At 55.6% G+C, this 20,890-nt stretch overlaps 1 protein-coding gene across 5 annotated transcripts in view; it reads left to right on the top strand.

Annotated features, from left to right (window-relative positions):
• Positions 1–12,784, top strand: part of PHF2 (PHD finger protein 2) — a 91,913-nt gene extending 79,129 nt beyond the window's left edge. For 4 of the 5 annotated variants that reach the window (XM_061163601.1, XM_061163604.1, XM_061163602.1 and 1 more), the window contains 8 exons: positions 1,660–1,838; positions 1,985–2,055; positions 2,898–3,061; positions 7,343–7,617; positions 8,427–8,522; positions 9,038–9,147; positions 9,739–10,144; positions 10,797–12,784. In XM_061163601.1, the coding sequence (XP_061019584.1) occupies positions 1,660–1,838; positions 1,985–2,055; positions 2,898–3,061; positions 7,343–7,617; positions 8,427–8,522; positions 9,038–9,147; positions 9,739–10,144; positions 10,797–10,885 (1,390 nt within the window). In that variant the 3' untranslated portion in view covers positions 10,886–12,784. The remainder of the gene's footprint in view (positions 1–1,659; positions 1,839–1,984; positions 2,056–2,897; positions 3,062–7,342; positions 7,618–8,426; positions 8,523–9,037; positions 9,148–9,738; positions 10,145–10,796) is intronic. The other variant, XM_061163600.1, reaches the window with a different exon arrangement.
• Positions 12,785–20,890: the final 8,106 nt, after the last annotated feature.

The following is a 20,890-nucleotide window of genomic DNA, read 5'->3' as shown; positions in this document are numbered from 1 at the left end:
CACACACACATACACTCTCCTGGAGGACTCTGCAGGTGAGCCCTTGTCCTGAGCTAGAGGATGTGGCCAGGCACACCCCTCATGAGGGTCTCACCAGGCTGACCCCTTTCCTGCTTCCTAAACCAAAGAGCTCAGGTAGGCATGGAGCAGTGGTGTGTGCAGCAAGGAGGGGAGGGTATGATTGGGCAGATATTATCTAAATGCTGTCCTGGGCTGTCACAGAGGACATGCTAGGGGTCAGGATCTCGGCCTAGGAGTCCAGAGGCCAGTGGGGAGAGGCTGGTGTGAGCCCAATACTGTCAAATCCACCTGAAATGATGGCTGTGATTGGGGCCATGGAAGAAGGATCTGTGGGGCCTGGGGTGCTATGGAGTCCTTGGTTGCCCAAGGGAATTGGTTGGAGGGCTTCCTGGAGGAGACGGCCCTAAGCTGAGAGGTTGGGCACCCAGCCTAGGTGGGTCTAGGTGTGTGAGCTGGTGTGTTTAGGTCCCAGACTGTATAAGGGATCTCAGTCGGCTGACCAGTGTGGTGGGCTGGCCAGATGGGAGGTGGGTGGGCCAGGAACCCCGTACCCACCGAGAAGCCCCTCGCTGGCCTTGGTCTGACAGTTGTATGCTGAATCCAAAGTGCAGTGTGGGTGCCTGACAAACAGGAGGCAGACACATCCCAGTGGGAACGGGGCCACTTTACGCCTGTGGATCTGAGTTTTCTCCTCTGCAAAATGGGAGAAGGCCATTTTCAGGTGGTGAGGGACAGAGCTGTCAGTGTCTGGTGGTCTTGCAGAGCCCAGCACAGGTGGGCCTATTTTTCCCAAGAGCTCATGGCAGTGTGCCAAGGCCTCTTGGCAAGCAGATGGGTTGGATCTGTTGCCATGACTTCATGGCCCTGGGCATGTCCTTGATTTATCTGAAGCTCAGCTGGTGGGTGCCGGGGAGCTTTTGACGGCCTTAACTGTATGACTGACTGACCGTGCTAGAACTTAGAAATGGAAGGGAGATAAGGAGACATGATTCTATAACCATGTGTGTACATGGGGATGTGTGTGTACACGTGTATGTGTGTTGCATGATGTAGCTCATGCCCACACCTAGCAGGGCTTACTGCCAGCTGTCCTTGGTGTTTCCATGGTTGGGAATCGGAGCTGTACCCATTGGGAATTGCAGACGCCCGTGCCCTGCACAAGTGTGCACTTATGCCCTCAGCTGACCCCGGGGGCAGCAGCTGGAGCATCGAACTCTCCTCGTTTGCAGTAGCCCTGTAGCCCCAGGATTTGTTATGTTGTTCCTACACCTCAGCCCTGAAATTATTTTTCCATAATAACTGTGTGAATAAAAAACCCAGGCCAGTTGGCACTGGCTGTGTCTGACTCTGAGCTTGTATCAGGCCCCAGAGCAGGCTGACAGAAGTCTTTGCTCATCCAGCGGCTAGGATTGGGGAGCAGTTAGGGGCACAACCTCACACAACCTGAGGAAGGGCCAGGCTATCCCGGGGGTTGTGTGCTATCCTTGCTGGGGTCATGGCGTTGGAGAGGAGTCTGTGGGGTTGGGAGGGGCCCAGCCCTTACTGTTGGTCTTCCAAGGCCTGTTGAGGGATGGAGTGCTGGGGACACTGGCCTGGCTGTGCAGATGCTCACTGACCGACCCTTTTATTCCACCCCAGCTCCAAGGCCCTCAAGCCGCAGCCTGGCCCAGGGGTGTTCGGGGCCTTGCAGAACTTCAAGGAGGACAAGCCCCAGCCAGTGCGGGATGAGTATGAATACGTGTCGGATGATGGGGAGCTCAAGATTGATGAATTCCCTATTAGGAGGAAGAAAAATGCTCCGAAGAGGGACTTATCCTGTGAGTTGGGGGGACACAGGGAGGGGGCAGGCCCAGCCCCGTAAGGTCCATCCCGGGCATGTGGAGTGGGCGTTGGATGTAGCTGGACTAGAGTCCCCCTCTGCCCCTCTAAAGTTGCCATTGACTCCCATCTGCTCTGCTTTCAGTCTTACTGGACAAGAAGGAGCCGCTGCCCACGCCCGTTACGAAGCCAAAGCTGGACTCGGCGCTCTACAAGGTAAGCAATTGCCTTCTGGGACACTGGTCACAGGAGTGAGTGAGACAGCCATCCCTGCGTCTGGCTGTTCTTGAGGCAGTGGCCCGCCTACCACTTGGTGGGACATCTCTGACTGAGCTTTCTGGGTGGAGTGTGGAGGGGAACCTTTTCCTGGGGAGGCTGGCTGGGCTCCAGATGTGGGACTGTGAGCCCTGGGGCCCTGCACAAAGGGGCAAAAGCAAAGTCGGGACTTGCAGAAGGTCTCTAGGTGTCTGGCGCTGCGCTCCTCAGTCAGATCCACAAGTTTCCTTGATGTTTGAGGATGGTGGTACAGAGGGTAGTAGGCCAGGCTGCTGGGGGTTGGTTATGGGGGTTACGTTATGGGGGAGGTATGGGGGTTACGTTAGATAACCTCCAAGGCCGTGCATGTCCAGCCCAGGATGTGGTGGCCATCTCCCAGGAAGCCAAGTTCCAGGAAGACGGGTGATACCCTACCTGCAGAGCCCAGGGTGTCCCTGCGGAGCCACCGGCCAGGGGCTGTTAACTGGTGTCCTTCAGGTGCAGGGTCACCCGCCTGATCCCTGTCCAACCACAGCAGCTCCTCTTGTATCTGTGCTCAGTACTGGGGCTCTCACATAAGGTTCTGTAAGCCAGGGCTCATCTGGGAAAGTGGTGCAGGTGGGGCACCAGGCTCCCAGCGCAAAGCTCTGGCGCCCACGCTCTGCAGTATGTGTCTGGTCAGTTAGCCTCCCGGTACTCAGCACAAGGACAAGCTCTTTAAAAACTTCTTTTTCTCACTGGCGTGAAAGAGTCCCTATCTCTACCTCCAAGCCCTTTTCTGACTGGCTGCTCTGTCCCTGCAGCAGAGCGATGACTCCTCTGATGAGGGCTCACTGCACATAGACACGGACACCAAGCCCGCCCGCAATGCCAAAGTGAAGAAGGACAGCGGGGGTTCAGCCGCGGGCATCCTGGACTTGCTTCAGGCCAGCGAGGAGGTTGGCGCACTCGAGTACAACCCCAACAGGTAGGCCTGGTGCCCTTGGGGAACTGGGGGGAGTGGGTGCTTCCACGGAGTTGGGCCAAACAGGACTCCATCAGCCCACGTGCTGGAGGCTGGACAGTTGGAGTGGGATGCCTGCCTGGCAGAGGTGGTGCCAGGTGGCCAGGGAGGTGAGCGGGGGCTGGCTATGTAGGTCCTTCGTGTTGCAGAGCTCCTGTGTGAGGACTGTGGGGCCACCATACCTGTGGGAGCCTGTGGGGAAGCAGGGCCAGGCTGGGTACCTGGAGGGTATCGGGGTGTTTCCAGACTGGGATGTCCAGCTGTCTCTGCCTCATCATTTCCCAAATGTCATAAAAATGACCTAAGAAAATTCCACGGTGTGTGCCCGGTGTCAGGGTAAAGAGCATTCATGGGCCTCTCTGGGACCCCAAGCTGGCTTCCCTGCAGAGCCATCATCTGCAGCAAGGGAGATGATGGCTTCAGAGCTTGGGACGTGAGAGCCCACTCCCTGAGAAGGGGCTGGATCAGCCAGGCTCCCAGACTCCCAGCCCAACTGGGAGTGTGTGCGAGCTAAGCCAGGCTGCCCTTGAGACCTGTTTGAGTCCACATGTGCGGCCTCAGGCCCCACTCACTGCTGGTGTATATGCTGCCCTTTCCCAGAGGCCCTGAGCTTCCAGGCGATCAGAAAGGCCAGGACATGTGTCTGCTCAGCCCAGGTGGTCCTCCCTGCCTAGGCCTGCCCAGTTTCAGTCCTTTGATTTGAGAGAAATGGATTAATTCTCATGGGGTTTTGCATTGGATGGGAGGCCATGGGGCTTGTTTTTCTCATGATTGTTGTCATTTAGTCGCTCAGTCATATCTGACTCTTTGTGACCCCGTGGACTGTAGCCCAGCAGGCTCCTCTGTCCATGGGATTTCCCAGGCAAGAATACTGGAGTGGTTTGCCATTTCCTTCTCCAGGGGATCTTCCCAACCCAGGTATTGAACCCAAGTCTCCTGCCTTGTAGGTGGGTTCTTTACCACTGGGCCGCCAGGGAAGCCCCTTTTTTCAGGATGGTCCCAGTTAAATTCCCTTTTGGTCCCAATTGGCTCTTGTTTTCAAGCATCATGGGGCATTTTTTTTTTCCCTCACATGGAATTTCTACAAGTACCACAGACAGACAACCAAGGGATGGAGGCCTGTGCCCCCTGCAGCCTCCCCATCCTGGAGATGTCTGCCACCATGGTGAGGGCTGGCTCCCTTCCTAGTTCTTGAGTCATCAGGAGATTCCTGCAGCATCGATGGGGAAACTGAGGCTGAGAGAGCTCAGGTGGCTTGCTCAAGGCCACACAGCTAGGGGGCAGCAGATAGGACTAGAAGCTCCATTTGCTAATGATGGAGCCCAAGCGTGGGGGTCCTGGAAAGCTGACCATGCTAGACGGTGTCATCCAGCCAGGGCGGGGTGACTTGGCCTGAGGGAGGCAGGGCTTACATGGTCTGCTTGGCATTTGTTTGGTCCTCCAGATCTGCCTTTCAGCCCATGCTACCAGGATTGAGGTCGGAGGGCTACCTGAGCTGGTGGAGGCACATGTCAGCCACATCTCAGACAGCGGGGCCCCAGCAGGAGGATTAGGGCTTGATTGAAAAGTGTTCTTCCTAAATCAAATGGTTGTATTCTCTTTCACGGATTACCATTTTTTGTGCAGTGTTATGCTCACAGATAGCCATAGGCACCTTCTCTCATGGGAGTGGAGTATGGTTGGAGGCTTCTACAGAGCTGCGGGGGTACAGATTTCCTGTTCAGCATGAAGTAGTTTCTGTAGATAAAGCAGACCCAATCCCCTCAACTGCAGAGACGCCCTGGTGGTGGCAGGAGGGACCCTGGCCTGGGACCCCTTTGCCGGGAGGAGAAGCCTGGCTGTGAGCCCCCTTCTGCTGGAGGGGGCTGGCGCCTGGGATGGCCCTGCACCTCTTCAGAGGTGCTTATTTTCTGGGAATGCTCTGGCTAGCTGGCACCTCAGCGACTGAATGACGCTCACCCAGGTCCCCTGTGAGCTCCATGGAGAGCTCCCGCCAAAACCGGATGAGGGCAGATGAGGCTGGTGCCAGAATTCTGCCCGGAGCTGGGACACAGGGCCTGCAGCTTGGGCTCCTGACTGAGCCTGGGCATGGCCTGTTGGGAGAGGGTGGCCAGTCTGTGGATGCACTGTGAACTGATCTGTATGTACACACGTATGTACTCACACACGCCTGCATGTGCCTGCCGGGGCTGGCCTCCTTGGCTGCCGCAGGCAGTTCCTTTCCCAAGTCTCCCATTTGGAGTGTAGGTCAGTGTTTGATGGTCCATTTGCTCTGTTTTAAGTATTTGCTTTTTTGGAAAAAAAACAGCTGAAGAAAATGGAGGAAAATATGTTAATTTCTTGTGGATGGTTTGCTGAGTGTTTACCGCCAGGGGGAAAGGAGAGGATTTTGGTATGATAATTGGAGGATTAAGGTATTATTTTCCATGCACACTGGTTAGACTTTGCTCCTTGATTTGCCAGCCCACGTGGCCAGTCTGCAGCCCTGGGCTCCAAGGCCCCTCCCTCTCAGTTGCAGCTGAGCTGGGCTGGGACCACGACGTCCAGATGGCACAGGCAGGCGGCTGACTTCCATGCTGGCTCCCGGAGGACCCTCGTGGTGGGTGTCCTGGCCCCCACCCTCCCATCCCTGCAGGAAGTCTGGCATTTGTCCAGGCCATGAGGCTGGGTGAGGATGCCTGAGACCTTCAGGGCCTCATCCGCAGAGCACTGGAGAGCCTGGTGCGGAGCGTGGGGGGCCATCTATCCGCTCTTGCTGGCTCTCATACTTGGCCGGGGGTGGGGGTCTGTCCCTGCTCAGAAAGCATCAGTGATGATGGTGTAGCAATGATACTACCATTACCAAACGCCATGTGCTCCTGACTGGGTCCGGGCATCCCTTTGCCCTCATGGCACGGGATAGTGGGGGTTGGGAGGACACTGGGGCAGGTGGAAGGCCTGGTGGATGGCTCCTAACTCTCCACAGCGGTCTGATCATACTTGATTTTTCCCACTGTTTGTGGCTTTGGAACCATAATCCATCCGCTTCTAGCAAAAGCCCAAAACACTGCGGTCCAGTATGTCTCGGGCGGGGCTGGGGGAAGCGGTATTCATGGAGTGCTGCCCAGAGAGGCGCCCACCCATCGCTGCCTCCTGGCTTAGGGCAGAGTCCCTGGCCTGGAGCCAGCAGTACCCCTCACAGGACGACTTTTGTCCAAGCTTGTCTTGGTGGGCCCCCAGGAACACAGGGGACCACCTTCTGTGTCTGTGCTTCCTGGGGCCAGCTCCATCTCCCTGCACCCTCCAACCTCAGTCTTGGGAACCTTATGTCTGAGCAGGGATTTCTTCTCATTTTAATGTCTTACTAGAGATACTTCAAACACTTCTTGGAAGTGGGGGAGGGGGCGGAGACCATGCAGAACCACCAGGGTGGTTCTGTGGGGACACTTTTGGGCGCTGCTTTTGTGTTCTGGCAGCCCTGTGGGTGTGTCCATCTCCCGGGGGCACATGAGACAGGCTGGAGGGGGCCTGAGTATCGCACATGCAGGACGGGCCCGCTGCTGGGCCTCCGGGGCCTCCTGGGTCTGTGACCAGGGAGAAAGCCAAGCTGTGCCCCATTCCAGGCCCTGCTTCCTCAGGAACCAGGGGGCAATGAGAGGTATAGCCAGGCTCTCCAGAGGCTGGGGTGAGCTGTCCTGACCCAGGTGGACAAATGTCTGGGGTGATGGGCAAGGGTGAGGGTGTGGGTGCAGGTGCAGTCATGAAAAGACGGTGCGGGTCACCGGGGGGAGATCGAGTGCCATAGGAGGGAGAGGCCTGAGCCACCCCATCTCAGGTGCTGGATGAGATGTGGGGGAAGCACCCATGACTGGGGCTTAGTGCAGGAGCCCATGGTGGGCTCAGGGGTGCACAGAGAATGGAAGAGGGAGAGGGAGGTGGCCTGGGCCCCTGGGGGGAATCTGCTTCATGATAGGAGAGATCAGGAGTACCTTTGTCTGCCACGGTCCATCTGTCTGCCCCTCCCTCGACCCCTCCCTCCACTTCCCCTCCCTCTTTTCTCTATGTATGCCCCTCTCTGTCCCAAGGCCTCCAGCCCTCCCTTCTATGTTGGTGGGGTGGGGGGCAGAGGGTAGAGGAAGCGGGTAGCTGGTCCTTTCCATGGGGAAATCATCAGCCGCTGCCGTCCTCCCCCCACGCCCTCTGCTGGCCGCTGAGTGGGAGGATGTGTGGGCCGTGGGCTGAGTGCCTGTCTCTCTGTGCCTCCAGCCAGCCCCCCGCCTCCCCCAGCACACAGGAAGCCATTCAGGGAATGCTGTCCATGGCCAACCTGCAGGCTTCCGACTCCTGCCTGCAGACCACGTGGGGTGCTGGCCAGGCCAAGGGCAGCTCGCTGGCCGCCCATGGAGCCCGGAAGAACGGGGCTGGTGGGAAGAGCGCAGGCAAGCGGTTGCTGAAGAGGGCGGCCAAGAACAGTGTGGACCTGGATGATTATGAGGAGGAGCAGGACCACCTGGATGCCTGCTTCAAGGACTCGGACTACGGTGAGCGTGCCTGTCCTGGGGGCTGGGAGCCAGACCTTCTTGCAGATGTAATCCACAGACCTTAGACGTTTCCCTTTAGAAGCATGCAACTCAGTGGTGCTTGGTGTATTCAGAGGGATGGATGTGCCGCTGTCAGCACCCCCAGTTGGAGAACACTTCATCAAAGGAAACCCTGCCCTGTGCCCATTAAGAGTCAATATGCCTCCCCTGATTTACGCTGATTTATGCCAATGCATAGATTTTCCTCATCTGGATGTGTCATGTGAACACAATTGCACAGTACTTGGTCTTTGGTGCCTGGCTTCTTTCATTAGCATACGCTTTTTTTTTTTTTAACTTACAGTAACACATTATTTATTTATGCATTTTTTTTGGCTGCGCTGGTCCTCACTGATGCATGTGGGCTCTCTTGAGTTGCGGTGAGCGGGGTGTACTCTTCTTGTGGTGTGCGGGCTTCTCACTGTGGTGGCTTCTCTTGTCGTGGAGCACAGGCTCCAGGCACACAGGTTTCAGTACTTGCCACACGCAAGCTCAATAGTTGCCGTGTGTGGGCTCTAGCGTGTGCAGGTTTTGTTAGTTGCTCCCCAGCATGTGAAATATTCTTCCTGGACCCCAGGGGTGCCTGGGCTGAATGATTTCAGAGGCCAGCTGTGCCTATGCACGGGGCAGCCACTCTGGGAGGGCTGGTGCTATGGAGCGTGCAGACAGCCCCGGGGGATGCTGGTCACAAGGTCTGCCAGCAGCCTGCAGCACCCATCCTCCTGGGGCCATACCAGCAGCTCAGTCCTTCCTCCTCTTTCCCCCTCTAGTTTACCCCTCCCTGGAGTCGGATGAGGACAGTCCTGTTTTTAAGTCCCGGTCCAAGAAGAGGAAAGGCTCGGATGACGCCCCCTATAGCCCGACAGGTAGCGCTGGGGGCTGGGAGGGGAGCTCTGTCCACACGGAATGCCAATAGTCGTGTTGCACACCCACTGGCTTTGTGGCTCAGACAGGGTGTCTGTTGCCTGCGGGAGCCCGATTGGGGTTCCACTTCAGTCCCGGAACCTCAGCCAAGTGCTCTCGCAAACAATCAAAGGCGCCCCGGCTCCTGCCTGGGGGCAGTGCAGTGTCCCTGGGGTGCGCTGGCCCTTGGCCTTGGTTCTCATCAACGAGAAACACTGGGAGGGTCCCGTGTGCCCCTGGCCCCCACCATGGCAGCCAACAGAGTGGGGTCTGGTTCCCCTAACACACTCCCTTCCTGACCCCTCCCTTCCTGGTGTAGGGCAACCAATCCCACATGAAGCTGGGGCTCTTGCTGACCTTCCCCAAAATGTGACTTGTCCCTGGGCTGTAGGGGCAGATGAGGGCAAGGCTGGGAGATCCGGGAGGGCCCTCAGGTGCTGGGTGGCGACTCGAGGCAGGCTGACCTTCTTTCCTGCAGCGCGGGTCGGCCCATCGGTGCCAAGGCAAGACAGGCCTGTGCGTGAGGGGACCAGAGTGGCCTCCATTGAGACTGGGCTGGCAGCTGCTGCAGCCAAACTGTCCCAGCAGGTGAGGAGAGCGTCCCCGCCTGGGCTTAGGCTCCCCGCCGATGCCTTTGTGCCCCCTACTGTCATGCATGGGGATCACCCAGACTGGGGCTGTCACAACCTTGGGGACATTTGAGTATTGCTCACCCTGGTTCCTTCAGGTTCCCAGGTCCATGCTAGTGGGAAGCAGAGAAGCTGGGAACTGGTGTCAGACGCCCCATGGCAGCTCACAGTGGGGTGGTGGGGAATGGGGGGTTAGGGAGATGGGGGAGGGGCCCATACTACATGTCCACCAGTAGGTAAGCTCAGATTGGGCATGAGTGCTGATGCCATGTCCTGCACGTCCCCATGTCCAGGACGGCCTGCCTCACAGAGTGGGGCCTGGTGGCCTCTCCACAGACCCCCGTACTGTTCTGGGGGGCTCGTGGTGGCTGGAGGTGGGCTCGGGCATGGTCCAGCCCTTTCTGCTCCTGCAGTGCTGCCTTGCTCAGCTCCATGGGAGAAGCCTTGTCCAGAGTAGACCAGGCTGCTCCCAGGCTGCAGGCTGCTCCCCAGGGTCTGAGGTCTGGCCTGCCCTGTGGGGTGACACATCTGCATGCTTTTTTGTTCAAAGGAGGAGCAGAAGAGCAAAAAGAAAAAGAACACCAAAAGGAAGCTGGCTCCCAACACCACCTCCCCCTCTGCCTCCGCCTCTGCCGGCACCACCTCGGCCAGCACCACCTCGGCCAGCACCACCTCGGCCTCCACCACCTCGGCCTCCACCACCTCGGCCTCCACCACCCCGGCCTCCACCACCCCAGCCTCCACCAGCACGGCCAGCAGCCAGGCCTCACAGGAGGGCAGCTCACCCGAGCCCCCGCCAGAGTCCCACAGCAGCAGCCTGGTCGACCATGAGTACACAGCAGCCGGCACCTTCACTGGGGCCCAAGCCGGCCGTGCCTCTCAGCCCATGGCCCCCGGGGTCTTCCTCACGCAGAGGAGGCCCTCCTCATCATCCCCCAACAACACCGCTGCCAAAGGTACCTTGCTTGTCGACCCTGAGTTGCTTGTGAGTGACCACAGGTCTCCGTCCCTGCAGCCATGGGTTTCTGGGGCCAGGCCCTCAGTCAGTGTGTGAGAGAAAGGGCTCCTTTCAAGATGTGAGACCTCTGGTTACTCACCAAGGGGGTTCTGGGTACCTTGGAGCTAGGTCCATTCCTTTAGACTACCAGGGCCTTGGCTTTGGGTCCTGGCCTGGAGACAGTGTGGGTGATGGTTTGCTGAGGGTTCACCAGGAGTGGCCTAAGGTGGCCCAGGCTCCTCCGTGTGATTTAGGGGTGGAACAGCTGGCTGGGTCCTGTGGTATCCCCACTGTCACCCCAGGCCCGCTGCTCCCTGGCCGTGAGCCCCAGCCAGCCATGGACATGGGGAGTGTGGCTGTAGGTAGCCCTAACGCCATCCCTAGACTGTCCCTGCTGCACATGCCATGCTCTAGCCCCTTGTCGACACGGCCACTGAGTGGGGCATCTTGTGGACAGTTGATGGTTTTGGAGGGATGCAGAGCTCCCTGTCCTTGGGCATTGCACGCCCATCTTACAGAAAGGGTGTGGGCTCAGTGAGGGATTACAGACCCCCATCCCATATGCTGCTCCTCTCACTCACCTGTCTTTTTTGTGTCTCCACCTCCCCCAGGAAAACGTACAAAAAAGGGCATGGCCACTGCCAAACAGAGGCTGGGGAAAATTTTGAAAATTCATCGGAATGGAAAACTGCTCCTTTAAAGTTTGGAAAGCCAGGATCCTTCTGCTCCACTCAGGACCCCCGGAGCCCCGCTAGAACATCAGTCCCCAGGAGGGTGGCCTTGCTGCCTCACCCAGGGAGGGCCTGGCCTCCTCCCAGCAACCACCCCCCTCACATGAGCATCTGTTGCTTCAGCAGGCGGAGCTCGCCAACGTGGGCAGACGTCCTTTCTCAAGTTGCTTAGAGTGACCAGTTCCCGAAACATGGCCCCGCCCATTTGAGGACCATTCCAGTTTCAGGACAGCCTCCAGGCATCCCCGAGCATGGGTGTGATTGCAGGGCCTCTGCAGCTCTGCTGGGAGCATGAGTCCTTCAAGGAAGGAGGAGTGAGCCAATGCTCACCAGGCCCAGAGTCTGAGCTGGCCACAGACTGGTAGCCTCCAGAGGCTTAAAAAAAGGCAAAGAACACTAGAGAGGAAGAGGAGGAGAAATCGGGGTGTGTATGTGCCCCCCTTCTCTTCCCAAGTGATTCTCAGACAAGTCCAGAGAGTGTTCGGTCCGGTTAGGAGAGGAGCCTCTGTGCTCCCCGGATAGTGGGTGGTGGGCCGGATGGTGGGTGTTGTGCCCTGAATGTCTAGGGCATTTCTTGGGGCCGGCTGGGGCTGGCAGCAGGGTCGGTGTGTCAGTGGGGGCGAACTGGAGCCATCATGGGGTCCCCGGGGAAGGGCTCGGGCCCAGCCACAGTGTGGCACCCCAGGGGCCCAGGCTAAGCCACGTGGGTGGGCCTCATCCAGCCTGACCATCTATACTCCGAGAAGCACTTCCCAGCCAAAGCACTCCGCCATATGCCTGGTGGGTCAGGTGGTGGCCGGGTGGCCCAAGGACTTGGAGGCCAGGCACTTCTATCTTGTCACTTGTTGACGTTTGGTGTCGAGTGCATGGGTGGCTCCTGGACCATGTGTCTGCCCATCGACACGGAGGGGCTGGATTTGTTTCTCAGGCAATCCTGTATTTTAATTTTAGATGTATTTCCTGAAGCATATTTTTCATAGAATGTAGCGTGTAAATAGCTTTTTAAATAACTTCTTTTTTATAAGAGTAAAAGTATCTTTAGGAATTTCTTTCTATAGAGTCCTTCATTAACATTTATACGAGTTTTTTGCCGAGTATGATGAACAGTTGGGTTTCCGATGCTTTTCCTTTTCCTTCTTTCTTTGTATTATTATGGTTATTATTATTATTTTTTCTTTTAGGAACTAAGGTATTGCCTGAAAAACAAGTGATGTCTGTGCAGCCTTATATCTGTCTTTACAGAAGCAAACAGTACACAAAAGATCTATTTCAGACACATTTGAAGAGGAATCTTCAACTTGAATACCAGCTCTTTCTTTCCTTCTTGTTGATGAAGGGGGTGGGGGTACAGTTATTTTACTAGCACCTTGTGAAGTGTTTCTGTGTTTTGTGATGCTGTAATTTATTAATGTTTGTAGCTTTTTATATTTGTACATTTCTTATAAGCTTTGTTTATATGCCCATCCCTGGGTGTTCTGTCCATGAGGAGAGGCAGCTTCGTGTGGGCCTTGCCATCCTTGCTCATCCTGTTTGGGGGACACAGCCCCAGGGCCCAGAGGCTGGAAGGGGCGAGCCTCACGGGGCCCTGACTATTCTGACCCAGCGTTTTGAAGGTTTCCTTTCCTGTCCTTGTTGAACATTTATATAATCTAACCTGGCCATCAAGCTGTTCTCTCTCTTCCTCTCTTTTATTTTTTTAATTTTATTATTATTATTTTGGCAACATGTACATTTCTAACAAAGTTTATTGTGGCTATTAAAGTGTTTTATTTCCCAATTCATATTACTCTTGTATCGAGTCCATGAGGTCTAAGGTAACTTAGATCAAAGTTTTAAAAGAGTAAAAATATTTCCGGTTTTGTACAGAACCATGTCTTTGTCGTTTCTGCCTCGTTCGCTGTTGTCCACTCTGCAGTGAAGATGGTTGGGGTCTTGGACACTGGGGAGAGGAGTGGACCAGTGTGGTGGGCTGGGTTTGAGGATGGGCAGTCAGGCCAGGCCCCCTAGCCAGGCCCAGGCCCTGGCTGCCAACATTCCCCATGGAAAGCCCTTGGGTTGCCCATAGGGCATATGTACTATCCTGTACCCCAAAGCTACAGCACCCTGAGCCAGCCTGTAGGAGCAGGCAGAAGAGACCCTTGGTCAGAGTGGGCAGCCTTTGAGACCCTGGCAATGCCAGCCCCAGCGCCAAGCATCCTCAGGTGCCTATACATTCTCAGTGTCTCAGTGTTCACAGGCATGCAGTTTAGTGAGTCCAGTGACAGACACCCGAGAGTGTGTGCAGGATTTCAGTCTAAATCTGATGTTATTTACAACGGATGAACAAAAGCAGACCCCCACCTCCCATCCCACCCTAACAGATGCACAGTGAAGGGCACAGTGAAGATCAAAGATTAGGGAGAAAGAGCAGCTAGCCAGAGGGGACCGCCACAGAGGAGACCTTGGGCCCACGCGGGGGCTGCCCCAGCTGCCTGGCATCTCAGACTTTGCTGGGCCCTGGGATGCAGTGTTCAGCTGCACAGCCTGAATCCGCTCTGCTGGACCCCACAACTGTGGCCTCTGCACACCCCCAGGTTGGGCACTCACCCTGTCTGGCAGCTCTCCTATCCCTGCCCAGATCCAGCCAGATTCTGCCCTATGGCTCCCCCAGAGGTCCCCACACCCTCATCCCATAGCCGCTGAGAGACCATGCTGAGCCCTGGGCTGTTCTGAGCATCCTGCCCGCCCCCAGGACTGGCTCTGGCTGCCCAGCCTCTGAGTTGGAGTCCTTGAGGCTGAGTTATCTGGGTGCTCCTTGGGCCTCCCTACCCCAGCATGGTTGTGGGGATTGTGTCTTCAGAGGGCCACCTGAGACCTGGGGCCCTGGGCTTGGGGGGGGCTCCCAGAAGGTGCCCAGAGTCTCTTCCCTGGCCCTAGGCCCTGTCCTGGGCTGTACCCACATCGTCCTGGGGCAGCCTGGCCTGGTTTTGCCCTGGGCCCTCTCTGTGACCCCAGCAGTCCACATGTCCAGGAATGACTGTAGGTGGACCCAGGCTGTGCTTTTCTCGGAATGCCTGTAGTGGGGGCAGCAAGGGGCCTGTGGTTGCTCCATGCTTGGTGCTGACTGGCCCTGCTGGGGTCTTCTCATCTCCATGCAAGGCCGCTGAGAAAGCTCCCTGCCTGGCCCCACGGACCCAACCCCTCACTTGACAGATAAACTAAGGCTCAGACTGAAGCCCTCCGTGGATGAGACTTGAGTACTCCGGCATCGTCCCTTGCTCAATCATTATTTCTCAACCTCCTGGCAACAGGTGGCTGGCCATGTAAGTGGAACACCACCATCTTATCAAGGCAGCTCCAGGGGGCCACAGGATGCTGGCAGCAGGGTCCTGGAGAGCCATCTGACCAGCAACAAACTTCTCAAAAGGAAATGTAAAGGGTTGCGTGTTAAGCCTCTGAGATGCTGGAGCTGTTTGTTTGTTATTGCAGGCTGCCCTGGCTCTGCCTGAGACTCGCGAGTGGCTGGTGTCCTGTGCACTGAACATGGCATAAATAACAAATTGCCTCAACTCAACTTACAAATTTGAGCTGAATTTTGCAGTCATTTCCCTGAGCACCTATTGAGTTCCAGGCTCCATGTTGAGAAACTTACCGAGGCTTCATCAGGGTCGATTTTGCCAAGGGGAAATTTTGCCTCACCTGGGACTCACAGTCACCTGCTCCCTTGTGCAGCAGGACAGTCTGTGATGAGACATCCATGGTGTCGTCTTACACTCCAGGTGAAAGAAGGGAGTTTGGGAGGTTCCCTGGAGCAGCCCATGAGATGAAAATGTCTTCAGCAACACAAGCAAAGGCCTCAGGGCAGGTGACCAGACCTCAGGGTGATCAGATGGTGGGAGGTGGGGCAGCAGCTGGCTCAGAGCCGCGGAGGGTGTCCACACAGTAGGGATGTGGCAGGCCCTGCAGGGGAGCAAGCAGCCTGCTGAAGGAGGCTGAGGAAAAGGGGATTACTTTCCACCTGGGCTCCTGTCCCCCTAGGGTCCCGCTCCTTCTAGGGCTCCCTCCCCTTCTGACATCTCCCCCTGCCACCCCCCTCTACCCTTGTGCCCATCAGGCACATGTTACCATCGTTCAAGTGGAGAGGGAGCTCAGCACCACCAACAGCCCAATCTGCTTTGCATTGTCCTGCCTAGATGCTCAGCCTTAAACCCACCCAGGTCCAGTCCCCAAACTTGCAGGAAAGGGTCCCGTGTGGTGCCTTGGGGCAATACTGAGAGTGACCACCAGGGGGCAGGGGAGGGCCAGGAACGACCTGTCCTCCAGCGATAGCAACGTGAGTTCATTTAGTGCTGGGTGTCCTTCAGGCAAGACCCTGGGGCTGATGGCGGAAGGGACTGATGTGGGCAAACAGAAGTTACCAGCATGCTGTGAGGGTTGGGAGGGAGATGATAATAATCGGTTCACCTTGGTCCTGAACTATTTAAGCGCTGGATGTGCCAGGGCCTGTTTAAGTATCTGGTATATATTATTAGCACATTCACGCCTCACAACTGTCCTCTGACGAAGGTCCTACAATTGTCTCTGTCTTACCAAGGGGGACGCTGAGGTACAGACTCACAGCTGGTGGAGCTAGGGTGCAAGTCAAGTCCAGGGAGGACAGTTACAGGGCCCCTGAGCTTATGAGAGACACCCTGCTGCAGACTCCCCAAGATGGCAGGAGAAAGAGCTGTGCCAGAGAAGAAAGGAGCAACTGTTCAAAGGCCCCGAGGTGGGGACAAGGTGAAGTCCCATCTCTGAGAATGGATGGAGTAGAGGATGAGCAGAGGGGAGGAGACAGAAGTCAGGCAGGGCAGCAGTTTTCTTGCCTGACTCTCTGCTCCATCACAGGGGTCTCCCCCTTTCCCAGTCTGCACAGAGACCTTTGAATCCCCCCTCCCCAAACCCCATGTTCCCCTCTGGACCCAGCCCACCCTCCCTCTGTGCACAGCCCTGAACAAGGAGCCCTCTTTGCAGATGAGGACCCTGAGGCAGGTCTTCTGTTGGACACGTGGCTACCGGGGGTCTCTGCTTCCTTGCCCATGGTTCTGAGAGGCTGCACAGTGTGTGGGAGAAAGAGTGAAGAGTGCTTACCATCCAAGGTTTAAAGAAAAAGATGCTGCTGATATAAAACTTAAGACTGTGTTCCCAGACCTGTGGGAAAAAAACCCCTTAGCAGTAAAGATAATGGTACATAAAATTCATGTCAAAGACATTAGATGCTGGTGCTAAATTCCATGGGTTTCATGTTGTGATTATGCTGCCAGTGTGGTATACTTTCCTGAGTGCCTACTGTGTGCTGGGCAGAGTGCCATGCAGTTTCCCAATACTAACCACTTACCACTGCCCCCCTACACCTCAGGTTTGGGTCCTGGGGCTGGGAGGCCTTTCTGAGGAGGTGACCTTTGGGCAGAGCCCAGAGATCGTGGGGGAAAAGTGCCAAGGCCAAGTGAACAGTAGAGCAAAGGCCCAGGGGCAGGATCAGGCTTTGTGAGGAACCGTGGGGATGGTGTGAGTGGAGAGCTTGGCAGGGCCTGGGTTCCAGCAAGGCTTCTTCTGCCCCAGTCCTTGGTCCAGGCTGCGTCCTCTGCCATGAGTGGCTGTATTTCTGACCCAAGGAGCCCATGGAAGACCTCACCTCGCCTGGCTGTGGAAACTTGGGGCTGGCTTCAGCTTCTTCATCTTGAGTGACCGATATCTCAAACACACACAGAAATTCCATGGGGCCGACTTCTCCCTATGGGTCACCATTCCCACCTGGCCCTTTGCTGGAGCATGCTCCTGTCTTCCACCTGCCTGACCTGGCAGCCTGCTGGCTGTGTTATCTCAGGCAGGTCACTTCCCCTCTCTGGGCCTCTTCTTCCATCAGCCTTCCTGATGATGAGGAGAGGGATGAAGCCGGAAGCTGGAGATAAAGGGGTGGAATGTCCCCACCTGGTCTCCCCCAGATCTTCTCTGCTATGGCCTGCAGACAACTGCCCACTCAGGAGGGAAGCTGCAACAGGACAGAAGACACAGCCAGGCCTCAGGTGGCCAGGCCTGGCCCGAGAGGTCTGCCAATGGACAGGCCATGCACACCCCGACTTGCAGAGGTGTGTGGAGCAGAGGCTGCGCCCTGGGCTGGGTGTGAACCCAGGTGGTTGTGTCGATGCTCAATTAAATGTTTGCTCACTTCCAGCTTGCAGTCTCCTTCCCATATTTTGGAGTGGATCCTTACTTCTCACCACTCAGGGTTTTGCGTCCCCAGAGTGCTTTGGATGGAGGGACGCCGGGCGGGGCTGCGGAGCTGAGGAAGGGTGGTGGTGGGAGGGGTGCTCTGTGGGCTGTCGGGCAGCCTGACAAATGGGCTCCCTCCTTAGCCGCTAGCCCGCCTTTCCCAGGCCGAGTCCCATCGGCTGCCTCATCCAAACATCCCAGGGGATGCCACCTCGGCAGAAAAATGATGCTGTTCCATTAACATCTGACACGGATTTGCAGGCCCCAAACAGACGAGCGTGCATGTAAACACCCGGCCTAGCTGGGCCCTCGCCCGGCTCAAAGCGGGATCCTCGTAATTAATTGTCCGCCTGCCGGCCCACCGGCCTGAACCCACACTCCAGCCAGTGTTATTTCAATCCCTCCTGCCACCCCCGCTCTCAAGCTGCATTCACCAAACGGCGGCGGCTATGCTGGAGCTTGTAGGAAGGAGAATGGAGATGGCCTTGGCGCTGCAGGCCTCGGCTTCCTCCCTGCAAAATAGAGGTGTCGTCCTCGCCTCCTCGACGGTCAGGGGAATGGGGCCCCTGTGCCTGGCTCATGTTGGGCCAGAGCACCCGCACACCCACAGGCACGCTGTCTCGGCTGCCTGGCCCGAGTGGATCAGGTGCTAAGCGAGCAGCTTCCACAGGTCAATGGGGTCTCCCACGCCCCGGATGTACGCTCCACGCGCCTGGCATTGCCGCTTATCTTTTCTCCTCATTTTGACTGATTTAGTAAGTGTGTAAAACCACATGTGTTACAACTTGTGATTTTTTTACCCTGAAGAGGGTGGATTTTTGTAGACTGCTGTTCTAGAATGTGGTCTCCAATCAGTCTGTATAGGTACACCACAAATACTTCTGCTTTTCAAAGAGAAATAGCGTATGAATGGGCTACACATTTTGTAGAGTAAGCTTTGGTCTGCCACATTTATCTTTCCTTCCTTTTTTGGTTCATTTCTCTTAGAGTTTAGGAAAACTGCATGATTTTGCCTGTCATGGGGTCTCAGGGACTCCTTGCTCTGCACCTGCAGCTGATGGAGATGCCACCTCTAGGAGCTGCAACATGGGGGCAGATATTTTACCTCTGATGGAGTCATAGGGATAAACCAATGCCAGGCTCACAGATAGGTTCCTGCAATGTGTTCTGAGGTCAGTATCTTCGCTCAAGTGTCATTTACTTCACCTCTAAATCTGGGGGAAAACCCAGTCTTATTTTCTTATCCTTTTCTTTTTGGACCACCTAACTGTGACCCGCTGTGGCGAACTGTAATGACCAAGAGTTAAGATCCTGAGTCTATCCTCCATCGACATACAGGCATTTGTGACCCATATCACATAGAAGGTTATTGGTGGCTTTCTCTCAGTGGCTGCGGATTAAGCTCTGGAAAGTTTATTGGTGTCTGTTCTCTGCTCTTTCCACGGGGTTACCGGGAGAAGTGTCAGGGTTAGGAGATGTGTGTGTGTGTGTGTGTGTGTGTGTGTGTGTGTGTGTGTGTGAGTGTGTGTGTGGTGTGTGTGTGGCGGGAGAGGTTCCTTGAGAAGGAGACATCTGGGGGTGTGTGTGGCAAATGTGAATAAGGATGCTTTCTGGGGAATTTTTTCTTTTTTCCTCTCTGTTTCATCCATTCTGACTCAGACCATACAGTTTTCATGCTTGCAGCTTTCGGATGTATTTCCAATCTCTCAGACCTTCCCTTTGCTTCTTGAATTACTGTGCTACAATCTGTGAAGCAGTTGTGAAGGTGGGGAAAGGTGTCCTCCAGTTACAGTCTCCACTCCGGAAGGAGGGGCTCCCTCCCTGTCTGTTCAAACCCTCCCTCCTCCTCTCCCCAGATGCAGACATTCTCTGGGCTTAGCTCTCCAGGCTCCACCCTGCAGTCTTCTGGAGGACCCTCAGCTGCGCTCACTCAGCTGCTCCAGACTCTCATTTCTCACTGCCTTGGGCTTCAGAGGTCCTTTCTGTCCTTCTGCCAACACGCTTAGATGGGTTGGTTCTGGCTCCATCAGGTCTCATGGCCCTGCTGGCCCCACCTTAGCCTTCCCCAGAATGCCTTGTACCAGCTCTGCATTGGCTCTGTTTCCCTGATTCCCTTCTTCATAGTCCCCAAATTCAGCCCCAAACACTACCTCCTCTGGTCAGTCTTAAGCTCAGCCGCTGTCTGCCTGCAGTATCCCCAAATCCCAGGCCTTCCATCCTTTCATGCCTCAACTCCAACAGCCCCATCAGGGGTGCTCTGTGTGGTCAAATGGACCCCCTCCTGACCTATTTCACTCTAGAAGGTAGTTTATGTCCTTGATGTGGGCCCTGGAGCCATGGGGAGCCCCTGGTCCAGGGCAGGCAAGGGTACCGGTGGCTGATAGATGGTGGGAAAGCAAGGTGGATCAAGGACCCTAGAGAAGGGAGGAAACAGAAAGGAGGGAGGGGGACAAAAGAGGACTTAGAGAAGAGGGGTATTCAAGTGGGGGGAGGGAGCTTACAAGGAAGGGCGCTCCAGACGGAGGAGCTCATGGAGTGTGTGGAACAGGGGCTATTAATTCCTGCTCTGCAGGGGTGGATTAGGACAAGCAGCCAGGGCAGCCCTTCTGGGACCTGGGGTTATCACTGCTTCCTCTTGTAAGGCTGCTGGTGATTCATGGCCTGAGGGCTGATGGGCAGGTGGTCAGGGGCATGGTTAGGCCAGCAGGGAGGGGTCATAAGACATTCCTATTGTGGTGGACCAGGCTGACCTGTGCAGGCAGGACCAGGCTCCTGGGAGCCTGGGTGGCAGAGTGCAAGATCCCCTAGCTATAGCCTGGGAGCCCACTTCAGACAAGTGCTGTCTGGCCTTCAACCCCACACCCCTGATACCTCTGGTGGGGCATGAACATCTTCCTGGATTCTCTGACTCACTCTTAAACTTGGCTGAACTCAGAGATCTGGAACTTGCCCTCTTAGGCTGGCTCTGGAAGGACTGGAGAGGAGGTACTCTGGGGCTTATGTCATAAACCAGGTCCAAGAGAAGGAACCCTGCAGCTCTGGGGCAATTTTTCCTGTCCCCATTTTCTGGTGGTCCACTGGGTGACTGAAGCCATGTGGTGCAAATGACATGGATGTTCTTGGTCACCCATTTAAAAGTGGGGGCTGCTCCTAGAAAGCATAACCCAGGCCTATAGGGGAACTAGATCATGCTCTGCTGGGAAGTCCTGTGGGGCCCAGGTAATGGGAGCATTGTGATTTGAGAAAGGTGGTGTAGGGACATATCACTGTGTTGGAGGCTCCCTCTGGAAGCAAAGGTGGAGAATGAGAGGCGGCAAAGGGGTCAAGAAGAAGGGACGTGGCCACAAAGCCCGAGATGGGACCAAGGCCAGAGTCATCAACAGGACAGGGTGGTTTCAAGAGCCACCTGGCCCTTCCAAGACCCCCAAGAAACTTAGAAAATGTCTAGTTAGGAGAGATGAGATCTGTTGAGAAAACAGACCTTCCACCCTTTGGAACAGTGCTGACCAAAATAAACTATTTTCAATGAAGAAAATGTTCATATAGTACAGTTAAACACTTGAAATATGGCTAGTGTGGTTGAGTTTTGAATTCTTACTTTTTATTTACTTTTACTTTTAAGTTTACATTTAAATGGCTATGTGAAACAATTACATAGAAAATGGAAAAAAAATAAAGAAAATTAGTGAACTCCCAATTTGGTTCTTTGTAAAGATCAATAACATTGATAAATCTCTAGCTGG

This window comes from Dama dama, chromosome 16, assembly GCF_033118175.1.
Source record: "Dama dama isolate Ldn47 chromosome 16, ASM3311817v1, whole genome shotgun sequence".
Lineage (NCBI taxonomy): Eukaryota > Metazoa > Chordata > Mammalia > Artiodactyla > Cervidae > Dama > Dama dama.
This window is presented reverse-complemented; position numbering and strand designations above follow the sequence as displayed.